At 68.8% G+C, this 13073-nt stretch overlaps 1 protein-coding gene across 1 annotated transcript in view; it reads right to left on the bottom strand.

Moving 5' to 3' along the window:
- Nucleotides 1-3279: 3279 nt before the first annotated feature.
- TNS3 (tensin 3) overlaps nt 3280-13073 on the bottom strand; it is an 84082-nt gene continuing 74288 nt past the window's right edge. The window contains exons 21-28 of the mRNA XM_054571391.1: nt 12689-12820; nt 12072-12167; nt 11434-11511; nt 10615-10692; nt 6731-6899; nt 6452-6520; nt 6335-6361; nt 3280-5471 (exon numbers count right to left, since the gene is read on the bottom strand). Of these exons, the coding sequence (XP_054427366.1) occupies nt 5327-5471; nt 6335-6361; nt 6452-6520; nt 6731-6899; nt 10615-10692; nt 11434-11511; nt 12072-12167; nt 12689-12820 (794 nt within the window). The 3' untranslated portion in view covers nt 3280-5326. The remainder of the gene's footprint in view (nt 5472-6334; nt 6362-6451; nt 6521-6730; nt 6900-10614; nt 10693-11433; nt 11512-12071; nt 12168-12688; nt 12821-13073) is intronic.

The raw sequence follows: 13073 nt of genomic DNA, 5'->3' as shown, positions 1-13073 counted from the left end.
TCCCCTCCAGCCCACGGATGGTGCGGAGCGGGCGTGGGCCCTGAAGACCCCTTGCCGGCCGCCCTGGAGGGGGCTGCCTGGCCGGAGGGGGACAGGGCAGGCCCTGGGGGGACCTGGAGGCCCCGGTGTGCAGGCAGCGCCCCCACCCCTGCCCCGCCAGGTCCTGTCCGGCGCATCGCCGGGGCGCCCCGGCTCCGTCCGCAGCCCTGGCCGTGAGTCCTCTGCTGGCAGAGGGTCACTGGCCTCCCCCGGGCCCCTCCCTTCGGCACTGGAGCCCCACTCGCCCCCTTCGGCAGCCCCCGCCGGCTGACGGCTGTTACAGGTGGACGGTGTCCTCCACACCCCAGGGCGGAGCCTCCGCCTCCCAGGCGGCTGCGGGTGGCGGCAGGGTCTTTGCAGAGGTGACCACGGTGAACAGGGCCACCCGGAAGGGCCCCAACCTGATGTGACTGGGCTCTTAGACGAAGAGGCCGGCGGCGAGGACGCAGACTCACAGAGGGAGGCCGCCGCGTGGGGACACCAGGAGCGCAGCCCGGGGGGCACCGGCCGGAGCCGGATTCGCAAGCTCTGCCGCCGGGAGGAGGGGCCTGGCCACGGTCACGGGGACGCGGTGGCGCCAGGCCTGCCGCCCGCGGCCTTCCCGCCGCTGTGCCACCGCTCGCAGGCGACCGGCCCGCTCCTTCACGGGCAGCCAGCCTTTCACAGCGGTGACGTGCATGCGCCGCGCAATTAACCACCTGAACCGCTGCCGGCGGACGGCTCGGTGGCACTGGCACGGTCACAGCGCTGTGAGACCGACACCTCGCTCGAGCTCCGGACCTTTCCGCACTGAGAAAGGAAATCTTGCCCCACGGAGCGGTCACTCCCCGTTTCCCCTCCCCCAGCCTTTGCGGGGCTGAGTCACATTCCACCGCACGAGTCCGTGGCTTTGTGGGGCTCTGTCCACCGGCAGACGGGCAGGCAAGCTGTTTCCACGCTCCGGCGGCTCCGGTGGCGGTGCTGCGGCCGCGCGCGTGCCTCGTCCTTGGAGTGCGGGCCCGGGAGCGGCGCCCCAGGCGAGCGAGGCCGAGCTCACGACACGGGGCCGAGGCGACCGCCGCCCGCAGTGTGAGCTCAGCGAAGGTCGTCGGATGCACGTGCAGATCGATCGAGGGTGCTTCATCGCATGGGCATCGGAACAGTGTGACACCCTTTTAGGAACAGTGACCCCGTCCCCTGGGCTGCCGAATTTTACTCAACAACTGTGGAACTGCTACAGGCCGTTGCACTCGTGTAAACGCTTCAGCCGCTGCCTTTGTTCACGAAGCTTGTATTCCGACCTGGTTCTCCGTGGTTTCTTTAGGGCAAGTTCCCAGGAATAGGCCACGTGGCTCCCGCTGCCCTTCACGCACCTTCGCTCCACCAGGAAAGGCTCGGGGTTGCGCACGGCGTGAAGGTCAATGCGCTGGTCAGGCCGCAGCCAGGACCCACCGTGGGCTGAAAACGGAGGCCTTCTGGAAAGGCCCGGAAACAGAGTGCAGCTTGGTCCGCTTGGGAGGCATCTAAGAAATACAGTTGTTGTGAAAACCGTAAAAATAAAAAAGGGGAACGGAGCTTGTTTCCTGATTTCCTGGAAGAGCTGCCTTCTGAGGTCATAAGACGGGATGACCCAGCGCGGTGCCTAAAGTAAACAAAGGAGCTGGGACAGTGCAGGCGGAGGAAAAACAGGACCTGTCCCCTCTGTGACCCCGATGCCACTGCATGTGAGGTCTTTGCTTGTCCCGGAAGGAACGGTCTCAGGTGCTGCAGGGCAATTAATACCAACCCCCTCCCCCGCCGCCCCCCGAGAGGACACTCCAGGATTCGGGGGGAGGGGGTGGTGTCTGGGGGACAGAATAGCTCAGGGGTGCGTCAAACTCAGCAGAAGCGTCCGTGGACGAGCCCACCTCAGGTGGCCGCCTGGGCAGCGTGGGGTCCTCCCTGCCCCGCTGTGCCCTCCGTGGGCTGGGGACAGTTGGGGCCAGGGCCACTGTGTTCTGTCCTGCGGACAGAGGCCACGCAGGACGACGGCGGCGCTGGGGTCGCGCAGCCGCCTTTCCTGACGCCCGTGCGGTGGGGCCAGCCCGCTCCGCAGCAGCGCCCCCGCCGGGTGTTGCCTGCGAGCGAGCGTCGGGGACACGACTGTGACCGACGAGCCCGCGCCCCGCGCGCCCCCTGCCGGCCCGGACGCGCGCATGCCCTGCGGCCGTCCTCAGACAAAGGGCTTTAGCCCCGGGGCCGCGTCTGAAAATTCACAGGGAAACGCCGAGCGGTGCGCTGCCATTTCGGGTTTCGTCTCGTCCCCCGCAGCCCGGCGCGGCGGAAACGCGGAGAGACAGAAAGGCACGCCCACGCCCTGGAGGGACAGCGGGGCGGACGCGGCCAGGGCGGCGCGGGGCTCCCCGGAGCCCGGGCAGCGCGGCCCCCGGCCGCCACGCGCCCCGCCGTTCGGCGCCCGGCGGCAGTAAGACGGGCGGCCACCAGGGGGCGGCGCTGCCCGCGCTCCCGCCGCACTGCGCACGCGCCTAGGGCGCGGCCACCCGCTCCGCGGGGCTGTCCCCTCCAGACTGAGGGCCAAGTGCGGAAGAAGGGCCCCGCCCACGGACGGTGCGCCGGGCGGAGCCGCAGGGCCACGCGGAGGACACAGGTGTGGCGTGTCCACCTGGAAAGAAATTCTGTAAAACCCAAATGAGGGACACCTGCGAAGAGCCGTGGCTGCCTCGTGCGCCAGGTCCGCATCCCTGAGTGTCCTGCCACGTAGGTGGAAGCGGGCCACCTGCTGTCACCGCCGCCGAGCCCCTGCAGGCAGCTAAGGTCGCCTCACTCGCTGTTGCCCTCACTGTAGGAGCTGCCACTGCGCTCACGAGGACAAGCCCGCTCCCAGGCTCTGCCGAGGCTGAGTGGCTGTCGCCTGTGCCCTGGGCGCCTGCGCGGGCGTGTTCGGGCCCAGGTGGCAGGAGGCCCGCGCTCCCCAGGCCCGCGGGGAGGTGCCGGCGACAGCCGCTTGGGCTGAACCGCAGCTCACGACGGTGCCGGCAGGGACCTGCCCCACGGGTGGCAGCCGACCAGCGTCTGCTTCGCCGTCCTCGTCGGCACCCTCTTGCCGGGATCCAGGTCCCCTGACGTGGTCTGAGACAGAGAGGGCGTCCCAGACAGACGCACGGATGCACGAACACGCGCTCCCGCTCACGCAACACGCGCATGCGCACAGCCTCAGGGCCTTACACCCAACACCAGCAGCAGACGCCTCCGTGAGGGTGACCAAGGTTAATATTTTATTATACTCTGAATAGAGACAATATTTTGAGAGCAGAGAAAATGACTATACAAAGGGTTTATAGAACATTCATTTACATACTGGATATGTTCTTTACAATATAAGAAAAGTAAAAATGCCCGCTAGTAGTTAAGGCAGAGGTGGCGGCCGGGTGCAGCGGATGCCAGGGCACACGGGGAGGCCCTTACCCGGGCGTGACTCGGCTGGGTTACGGGTGAGCACTGGCGGGACACGCACCGGTCTGGCGAGGGGCCCGGCGCCCTGGCTGGGGGCGCCCGGAGAGGAGTCTGGGGAGGCGTCGGCTGCTGCGCGGAGCCTAGGCCAGCGGCGGGGCTCGCCCACGGCCCGGCGCCAAGGTCATGCGCGCGCCACCCCGTTTCATGCACATGTAACACGCAAAGGCCCTGTCGTACCAGCTGGTCGGAAACCAGGGGCTGGCTGCCTCGGGAGCCACCTGCCTGGAGCAGCCTCTGGGGCCCTCGACCACCGCGAAGACAGGCCACTGGCCCGTCAGTTTGAAAAGCAAGGTGCCTGGCTTCTCGGCATCCAGGATGTGACTGCGCGGGGCACCCAGGTCTCCCAGATCCCTGGGGTCGTGCGTCTCAGCCACACGCCACTCGCTCTCTGCCCGAGACAAGGGGCCTGGCCTGCAGTCCTTGGGTTGACTTGGGCGTGAGCCATCGCAAGACGTGGTGTCTCCCGGGGACAGTACCAACCCCAGTCCCCTCCCCACTTCCCGCAGCGACAGCCACATGCCTCCGCAGGGCTGGGACCTGGGCAGGGGAGGCACCAGCCGTGTGACGGACGAGGCCCGCCTTGCGGGACGAGGTGGGCATTTGGCACAGAAATGAGGCACTTGTGGTGGGTGCTAAGCGGTGGGCCCACCGCCCTTCAGGGTCCCAGCTCCTCGTCCCGCGCCCCCAATCCACTTAACACGGAGCCCCCGAAGCCCGCCCCGACCCCTGCCTGCGGCCCGCACTGCTGACTCCGGGTGGCAGGGGCCGGTGCTGTGTCCACAGCAGAGAACAGGACCCCCACGCCGTGACCACAGGTGGGCCAGGTGAGGGGTCAGCCCCTTGCCACGCCGGGCCGGCGTGCATGGCGTGCACATGTGGCTGCGGCGCGGTGGGAGGTCCCCAACCCCCCCGTAAGGCTGAGACGCCCTCTGCCCAGCTCAGGGAGCCGGAAGCGCACGGGACGCCCAGGAGCCTGCGGGTAGGGACGTGACCGACCAGAGGGAGCTGCCGGAGCGCAGCGTGTTCCACCCTCCCAGAACCTTCCGCCCAGAAAGGATGTCACCGCAGCCTGGCAAGGACACCGTGAGGGTCACCGCACGTGGGAGCCAGTCCGCAGTGTCGCCCTCTGTCCCGATGCCTCTGATACGCCGGGCGCAGGGGCTGCCGCAGGGACACCCGGGCGTGGCCGGCAGCGAGGAGCGTGGCTGCAAACGACTCGGCAAAGAAACCGAGTTACACGGAAGTGGCACGTCACTTCCGCCTTCGCCCTTCCTCCCCGCAGCCGGCGCGTCTTCCGACCCGACGTGACTGGAGGCTGGGGCTGCCACCAGGCCTGGGGGTGACACCCTCGTCCCCACAGCCTGTCCTGCTGTCCCCTGGTCCACGCCGCGCTCTGCAGGGACCTTCGGAGACCCTCGTCACATGGGTGTTCCTGTCCTGGGAAGGCGGTGGCCTGCGGGGGGCCCGCCACAGTGTGGCCGTGCACTGTGGTCACGGCTGTGGCAGAGGGGGCTGGGTGGCCCCGGACGCCAGCGTGGGAGGTGCAGAGGACCCACATTTCCTCACACGGCCTGGCTGTGGCGCTGGGTGGGTGGCCGGTGCCCACTTCAGCCCAGGAAGGGCCGGGCTGCCGACGGACGTGCGGGCGCTGCCCGTTAGGAAGAGGCGTGGGGGGGGTGCGGAGGGTGGCTCGGGAAGCTGGAGGAGGCAGCAGGTCCAGGTTGCCGCAGGGTCGCCGTAGGGTCGCCGCGGGGCCGCCCAGCCCCTCTGGCACCTTCCCCCGCGGGCGGGGGGCTCAGACCTTCTTAGGGGAGCCGATCATGACCTTCGACACGAAGTTGACGACGGCGCTGGCGGGCTGCTCGGGGTCGTGCTCCGCAAACAGGTGGCACATGTTGTCCGTGGCGCTGCCCTGCTTCCGAGCGACGAACCCGAAGACTCTGCAACAAGAGGCAGGGTGAGGGCGCACAGCACGGCCGGCGAGGCCGAGAGGGCACAGGCCTCTGCTTCCTCCCACCACCTGCCCACTCCCCACCAGGGCCCTGCGCCCCTGCGCCGCCTCACACCCCACTTCACAGGCGGGGCCCCGGGCCGCAGCGCCTCCCACGCCAGGAGTGTCCTGCCGGCGCTGGCTGGGCGGACCCTGAGCCGCTCCCCACGTCCTCGGGGAGGCGGCCCCCGCCGATGCCGACCCCGCCCACGGGCCGGGCCCCCTCAGGGCTCGTGCCCGCACCACGCTCCCCGCGCTGAGGCGGCGGGCGCGGGGATGCCTCGGGAGAACGAGCCGCGGCCCGAGCCGTGTCCCGGAGCCTGGGCCCAGCACAACGACGGCCATTGTCCACATCCCAGCCCTGGCCGAGGCCCCCGTCTCCGCCTCAGAGACGTGAAGGGGCTTTTTGTTGGAGTTCAGCGGCGCCCACACGGTGGGAGGGGGCGGCCGGGACTCTCGGGTCACCGACGGGGTCGCGCGTTCCATGCAGCTGGAGCCCGGGGCTGGGGGGCCTCGGAGCCCTTTGTCAGAGCCCGAGACCAAGGGGACCGTGAAGCCGGGGCCCCGGGAAAAGACGCGGCGACCGGGCCTGACTGGGGCCGGCTTTCAGCGACGGGGGTCATCTGCCCACGAGGGGGTGCGCGGCCCCGAGGGAGGTATCGGGTCCCTCTGCACCTGCTGACCCCCGGGCGCCCCCCAGCCCCCGCCCGGCCCCTGCTGGGCGCACCCTCCCCCAGACGCACACCCAGGCCCTGGGGCGACGCTGACTCATTTCCTCCCGAGGACCCTCTTGGGAGCGGCCGGGCAGCTCACCTCGCGCCCGCGCCGTCCGCAGTCCACCTGGCGGGTTCGGGAGAACGGAAAGCGGCGTTAGTTTCCCGAGGGGCTGGACGGGCGTGGCCCCCCCCCCCATAGGCCCACCGTCCTCACTTCCTGCCCTGCGGGTCCAGCGCGCAGAAGATGACGCTGCTCACGGGGTAGTGCCTCCGGAAGAAGAGCCTGTGGGGACACAGGGGTGACGGTGGCACGCGGGGCAGGCCCCACGAGGACCTGGGGCCGGGGCCACTGCTGCTTTACGGAGGCCTGGAGGCAGGCCGAGTGCGCTCGCACACCGGGGGGGCAGGGGCCTGAGGCCGCACACCCAGGGCCGGTGCCCGCGGGGAGCCGCCGCCCCCCGCCCTGCCCCCCGCCCCGCGCCGCCGCACTCACTTCCTCTGATTGTCTGTCAGGGTGATGCCCTGGGCCGACACCTTGAAGTGCACAACCGTCGACAGGGGCGGAGGCTGCTGGGCCAGGGTGAGGCTCAGGGCCTTCTGCACGGCCTGGTGGCCCGTGAGGGACTCCATCTCCACGGAGCTCAGGTACCACACGTTGCAGGCTGCAGGGCAGGGAGCAAGGGTCGGCGTGTCTGCGGGACGCGCAGCGGCCGCTGGCGGTGCCCTGTGGTGAGAGGCGCCGGGCCGGCGGCCCCTGCTGGGCACATCGAGGGCCAGCGCCCTTCCCCCCTGATTCCGAGGGTGGAGAGTGAGGGACCCAGGTCGATGCAGAGAAGGCGCATGACTCTGCGGCCTCGGGGAGGCTCCCGCGGCCCCCTCTGTGCCCGGTGTCCCCGTGGGCGGCTGGGGCACTTCCGCAGCATCACTGGTCTGAGTGGGACAAGAGCTCGTCCCCAAACCACGGCCCTGCCAGGAGCTCTGAGTGAGGTGGGTGCCCAGGAGCAGCTGTGACAGGGGACTGGCTGGCTGCCCAGGGCTCGTGCCCGTAGAGCCGACAACGCAGGTGCTTTCATGCTGCACCAGGGCGGCGCTCGGCGTAACGCCTGGGCCTCGGTTATCGGATCAGAAGAGCCACCAGCACCCGGCAGGTAAGCCAGCGGTATCGCTTCTGAGGGGGCAGAGGACACACCCGGGGCGCGGAGGCGAAGACGTCGGCCATGTCGCGTTACCACGGGAAACACCGGCAACGAGCTCTGCGCTCCCCGGGGAGAAGGGCTAACCCCCCGCCCCCACGGAGCACCAAGGGAGGCACAGCCAGCAGTCGCCATGGAAACCGTGGCCGTGTGGGAACCACGCGTGGTTAATGGGAAGCGCAGGACGAAGGCCGTCTCTGTGCGGCGACGCGGCCGGGGAATGAGGAGCGTGTGCGCGCGGGTGGGCGCTGGAAGGCCCCCCGGACACCCGAGGCGGCCTGGCGCGGTGGGCGGACGCTCTGCGTCTGATTCCACCGCGGGCGCTGCGATGCTCGCAGGCGGTTACAGGAGGAGAAAGGAAATCCTGGTCTAACAACAAGGGGACCCCACAAAGGCGGCAGCACTTGAATCGGGTGCACACGGGCAGCCACCAGCGGCCGGGCCCGGATCTGGCTTCCCGGTCGCGTCCCCGCAGCCTGTGCTAAGGAGCGGGGTCTGCATCTGGGGGCCCCTCCCCATGAGCAGAACAGAGGGGCGCCGCCCCAGCGAGGCTGGACAGCCCGCGCCCGGCCCGTCGGCAGCGCACAGCGGGGCCCCGACCCCCGGGGAGGACGCCTGTCCGGGGGCCGAGCGCGATGCCCCGGCAGCAGCAGGCCGACCCTGCCACAGCCCCCGCGCGGGGCGCTCTGTGCGGACCAAGCGGTCTGACCACAGGCAGGACGGCCCCCACGCCCCCACCAGCCTCTGGGAACGCGGGGCCCTAAGGCAACAACGCAGGATTCAGAGAAAGAAAACAGCTCAGGGAGCCTCCAAACAGGCCCGAGGTCCTGAGACGCTGGAGACGAGCTCAGGGACCGACCGACCGCAGGGCGCCGGGCCACAGGACGGGCCGCTACTCAGCCGCTGACGACAGGCCCTGCAGTGAGTTCCAAAACCACGGGTGACTCGTCATGCTGATGAGGGGGGTCCGGCGGGGCCCCATGCGGGCAATGGGCCGTGACTCAGTCAGTCTCCCCTTCTTTCCTCCATCATCCTTTTTTAGCCTAAAGAACACGTATTACTTCATATGGAAAACACACTCCACAACACACTGAGGTGAAACCGCAGCCCTGAGACGCGGGAAGCCTGCCAGCAGTCTGGCAGAATCGCCACCCTCCAGGGCCCGCGGCTGCCGACGCGACAAGGGCAGCTCGGGGGTCGCAACAAACTCGCACTTGGAGCAAACCAACGGGGCTGCACCCAGGAGCTGGGGAGGCTCGAGGCGCGCGCTCCGCCCCACCCGTACTCCCGACTCGGGCCCGGCCCCGCCGTGAGCAAAGTGCACGACGGGACCCGGAGGGGCCAGGGCACGGCCAGGGGCTGAGGCTCTGGAGTGAATTAGGACAACGAAGGAAATTTAGTTTGAGAAAAACCCCACGCGACCTCCTGAAGTGACCCAAGAGCTTGGACCCCCGGCTGCCAAGCCAGGGTCACTGTGCGCCTGTCCGGCCGCCCTCTCGAGCTCCCAGGAGACGGCTGGGGCGCCTCCCGGGAGCGGCCCCGTGATCCGCCCCGTTTCTGAGTCCTGATTCGCTGGCTCGGCTTGTCAGCTGTGAAGGCACGTGGACAGAAACGCAGGCCTCCAGACGTGCTTAGAGCCGAGAGCGCTCTGGGGCACGAGAACGGAGCCTAGTCCTGGTCCAGCTGCGCCCCGCCGCGAGCGCCCGGCCAGGCGATTAGCTCGGACCCCAGGTTCTGCCTGAAGTCTTGTGCCTTGAAAGGCCCCCCTCGAGAAAAACAAAACCTCTGCAGCTGTTAACATGTGCTGTGTTCATCGCTCAAAAAGGTGGTAAAGCAACCTCAGAACGGTGAGCCTTGATCGCCCATCCGACAAAGGGCTGTTATCCGAAACACACACAGAGCTCTTAAAACTTAACAGTAAGGAACCCCACCCAATGTTTTAAAAAAATGGACCGAAGACCTTAGCAGACACCTCACCAAAGAAGATACACAGACGGCAAACGAGCCCATGAAACGATGCTCAACACCATGCCATCGGGAAAACGCAAATGCCAACAAGGAGATGCCGCGAGGCACACACATCGGAGGGGCCAAAGCCCGAAGCCCTGGCCACGCCGGACGCTGGGGCCCACGGAGCAGCAGGGCCCTCCCCCGCGGCTGGTCGGGTGTGGGCGGCGCCGCCACCTGGACGGCGGTCTGGCGGTTTCTCACAGAGCTGAACCGGCTTTCACCCTGAGACCCCGCAGCCGCGCTCCTTGGTATTGACCCAAAGGAGCCGACAACTGACGTCCGCAGGAGGCCTGCACAGGGGCGTTCACAGCGGCTTCAGCCACGATCGCGAGAGCGTGGACACCGAGACACCCTTCCACAGGGGAGTGGTCGCCCCACTGCGGGCCACCCACGCGGCAGCTGTCACTCAGCGCCAGGACGAAACGGGCCGTGGAGGAGCCCTGGGTGCGTGTGGCTCAGTGAGAGACGTCGCCCTGAAAGCCACACACGGCAGGGTTCCAAGCGTGCCGCTCTGGGAAGGCCACGCAGTGGGGCCGGCGGAGAGGTCGGCACGCGCCAGGGCTGAGGGAGGGACGGGGAGGCAGCGCGGAGCCGCCGCCGCCGACCCCGCAGCGGGGTGAGCGTCACGGCACCTCCGTCCCAACCCCTCGCGTGCACGCCACGTTCAGCTGTGACGCTGTGACAAATGTCCCGCCAGGGGGGCGCGGACGGGAGGAGGCTGCGCAGCTGGGGGCAGGAGGCAGAGGGGAACTCAGCGATTTCTGCTCAGTTTCGCTGTGACTCTAAAACTGCTCTAAAAAAAATAAAGACTATTAGTAGAAAATAAGTGCCCCGGAGAGCCGGCATGTGGGCGGGGGTCACAGCGGTGGCCCGTTCAGAGGACACATGGAGTCACTCTCCTGACCACTTACACCGACGTTGCAAGGGGAGGTCGCCCCGTGCTGTCTCACTCTGTCCCCCCCACAACGGGACACTGGACTCGACGTTTACCCCGCTGCACTCGGTCTGAGTCAGGGGCCATCTCCTGCCCAGGCAGCTGCCCTCCCACCAGCCGCGTGCGAAAGGAACCTCCCAACACACAGAAGGCAGGAAGCCCCGAGCCTGGGGTGAGGCGGGCCGGAGCCCCGCCCCGCTGCTGTGCGCGGCCACGGCGGGGGCCGGAGCCGGGACTGACCTGCCCCCTGCTTCAGCAGCTCCGCCGCGGAGTTGGCCGCTGTTTGGGGAGAACTTTCTGCTATTTCCTCCAGTGGATCTGCCGAAAGGGACAAGAAAACGCGAAACTGAGTCAGGCTCGCCGGAGAGAATCTTCCCGACGTGAGGCTCTCGTGACTGAATTCCTAGTCGGCGACATGCTTTGCAGCCGGGAGTTTCTCTCAGCAGCAAGGGCCCAGCCCCTGTCTGAGCCACAGCTGGGAGCACGCGGTCCAGCCAACGTTGGTCGTCCGGGCCGCGGCATCGACTTACGTGAGTTTAACTGTTACGAAAGGTGAACGATACTGACCCGGACTTCGGGCGACTCGCCCTCTGAGGCACCGAAAGAGAACGTGACCCAGGGAATGGGGACGTGGGCCCTGTCACCCTGTCCTGCCATGCTGCGGGTCTGTTTCTCACTTTTTATTGCGGACCTTTTCAAACAACCGTCAAGGTGGAGAGGAAGTGCACCGGCACTGCAGGTCAGCAGCGCCGCGTTCCACCGACTCCAGACCCCGAGGCCTCGTGGTCGGCACCTCACCTGCTCGGGCTACAGGACCCCCCGCAAAGCCGGGGGCGGGGCGGCGGGCCCGAGGACGAGGGGACGCAAGGCCACCTCCCTGGTCCTTGACTCGGGCTGACTCGGCAGCCATCTTCAGGGCTCGCCCAGGGGGTACCAGGCAGGGAGCACCTCCGGCCCGGCCCCTCCCACCGGGCCTTTCCGTGCCCGGCCCCAGCGGGCCTGGTGCGCGGCGGGCGAAGCCCCTCCGAGAGCCCCGGGGCCCGGGGACTCGCCACGTACCTCTGTCGGGGATGAGCAGTTTGCAGGGCAAGGCCAAGGGCGTGGTGGAGTGCTGGCACACCAGGGCCGTCAGGCTCCCTGCGGGGCGCAAGCGCAGGCGGGGCGGTGAGCAGCACCCTGCCGACGGGCCTCTGGGGCCACACGGGCCGCAGCAGAGCCCCGGTCCTCCCGGCAGCGAGCAGGCTGCACCGGTGAGGGACCCCGAGCAGGGCTCCAGCGAAGCAGGGCCGGGTCGGGGAGCGGGGCTGTGGCGGTTCTTGGCAGACGCGCGTCATCACCGCTTTGTGAGACTGAACCACAACCTGTGGCTCCGATGGCGACACCCTCCGTGCCGGCCCTGGAGGGGCCCCGGGGGCTCGGAGACAGCGCGCCGGGCCCTGTCTGGAGCCGTTCCCGCACCGGGAGGGGGCTACGTGCCGCGCGCCCGTCCGTGGGCGGCTGTACCTCTCGCCCTGCCCACACGCGCAGGCCCAGCGCGGTGCTTCCGGGACCATTCCGTGTCCCGGTTACGCGCGAGGTGGCAGTTCGGGGAAAGGGACCTCAAACTTGGGGACTGGACGAAATGGCCGGGAGTCACACCCACCGGAGCAACGGCCGGGCTGCGGCCCCCACGCGCGGGGCGCGCCCCAGCCACTCACCGAAGTACGGCTCATTGGAGCAGCCTTTCAACCGCACGCCCTTCGAGGTGCACTCGATCAGAAAGTGCCGAACCAGCTCGTTGGCCAAATCTCCAGCTGTGGTCAGAGAGTTAACAGGGAGAGAGAGTTTAAAACCTGAGGGTGAGGGAGACGGGAGACGGGAGAGGGGGCAGCAGTCAGAGCGAGGAGAGGCCGCCTGGCGACCGGGCGGCCCCGCTGAGCACGAGTCGGCGGATCTGCCCCGCGCAGACTCTGCAGGAACGAGGCCGGAGGCAGGCGCTGTCCTCGCTCCAGGAGGGGACAGCGCAGTGACAGCAGCCCGCCCTTCGCGTGCGACAAGAGGGAGGCGGTGGCCGGCACAGGGGACGGTCACCACGGGCCGGAGGGGGAGCGGCCCTGCTCCCAGCCCGGGCAGTGGAGGGCAGGGCAGTGGCGGTCGCGGCGGCAGAGACAGAACACGCGCACAAGCTTAACCTCCCAGGCCGAGGACCGTGCTCCGCGGGACGCGCCGGCAGAGCGAACCCCGAGGACTCCCCTGAGCGCTGCTCTGCACCGCCCGCCGTCCCCCGAGCAGACGCAGACCCGAGCGGCGGGGGGCGCGGCGGCCCCGCACCCACCTTTCTTGTTCAGCTGCAGGACGGAAGGCGGGGGAGTGGCCACCTTCATGGCCAGGCCGTAGGCGCCCCGGAAGGAGTGGCTGTCACGGACGACGAACGACCCCGGCTCCTTGTCCTTCAGCATCGCGATGGCTGGGGGCGGGGGGCGGGGGGCAGAGGGGCGTGAGGGCCTGCGGGCACACGCGTGGGCACACGCGTGCCCCCACGACGGCGCCCGAGAAAGCGCTTGCCCCCCTTCGCGAGCCAGGCCAGTGGTGACACTTGTCGCCAGGGCTTCCAGCCGCCCCTGGACCCCACTTTGGTGGAGCGCAAGCCCATCCCGGGGGCGGCGCAGGGAAGGCCGGTCCCCCGGGTCCTGCCCCAGAGGCTGGGCGCCTGGGAGCGA

Source organism: Pteronotus mesoamericanus, unplaced genomic scaffold (genome assembly GCF_021234165.1).
Source record: "Pteronotus mesoamericanus isolate MK-2021 breed Mesoamerican mustached bat unplaced genomic scaffold, CSHL_Meso_final contig_220, whole genome shotgun sequence".
Lineage (NCBI taxonomy): Eukaryota > Metazoa > Chordata > Mammalia > Chiroptera > Mormoopidae > Pteronotus > Pteronotus mesoamericanus.
Note: the sequence above shows the minus strand (reverse complement) of the source record. Positions and strands in the feature narration are given on the sequence as shown.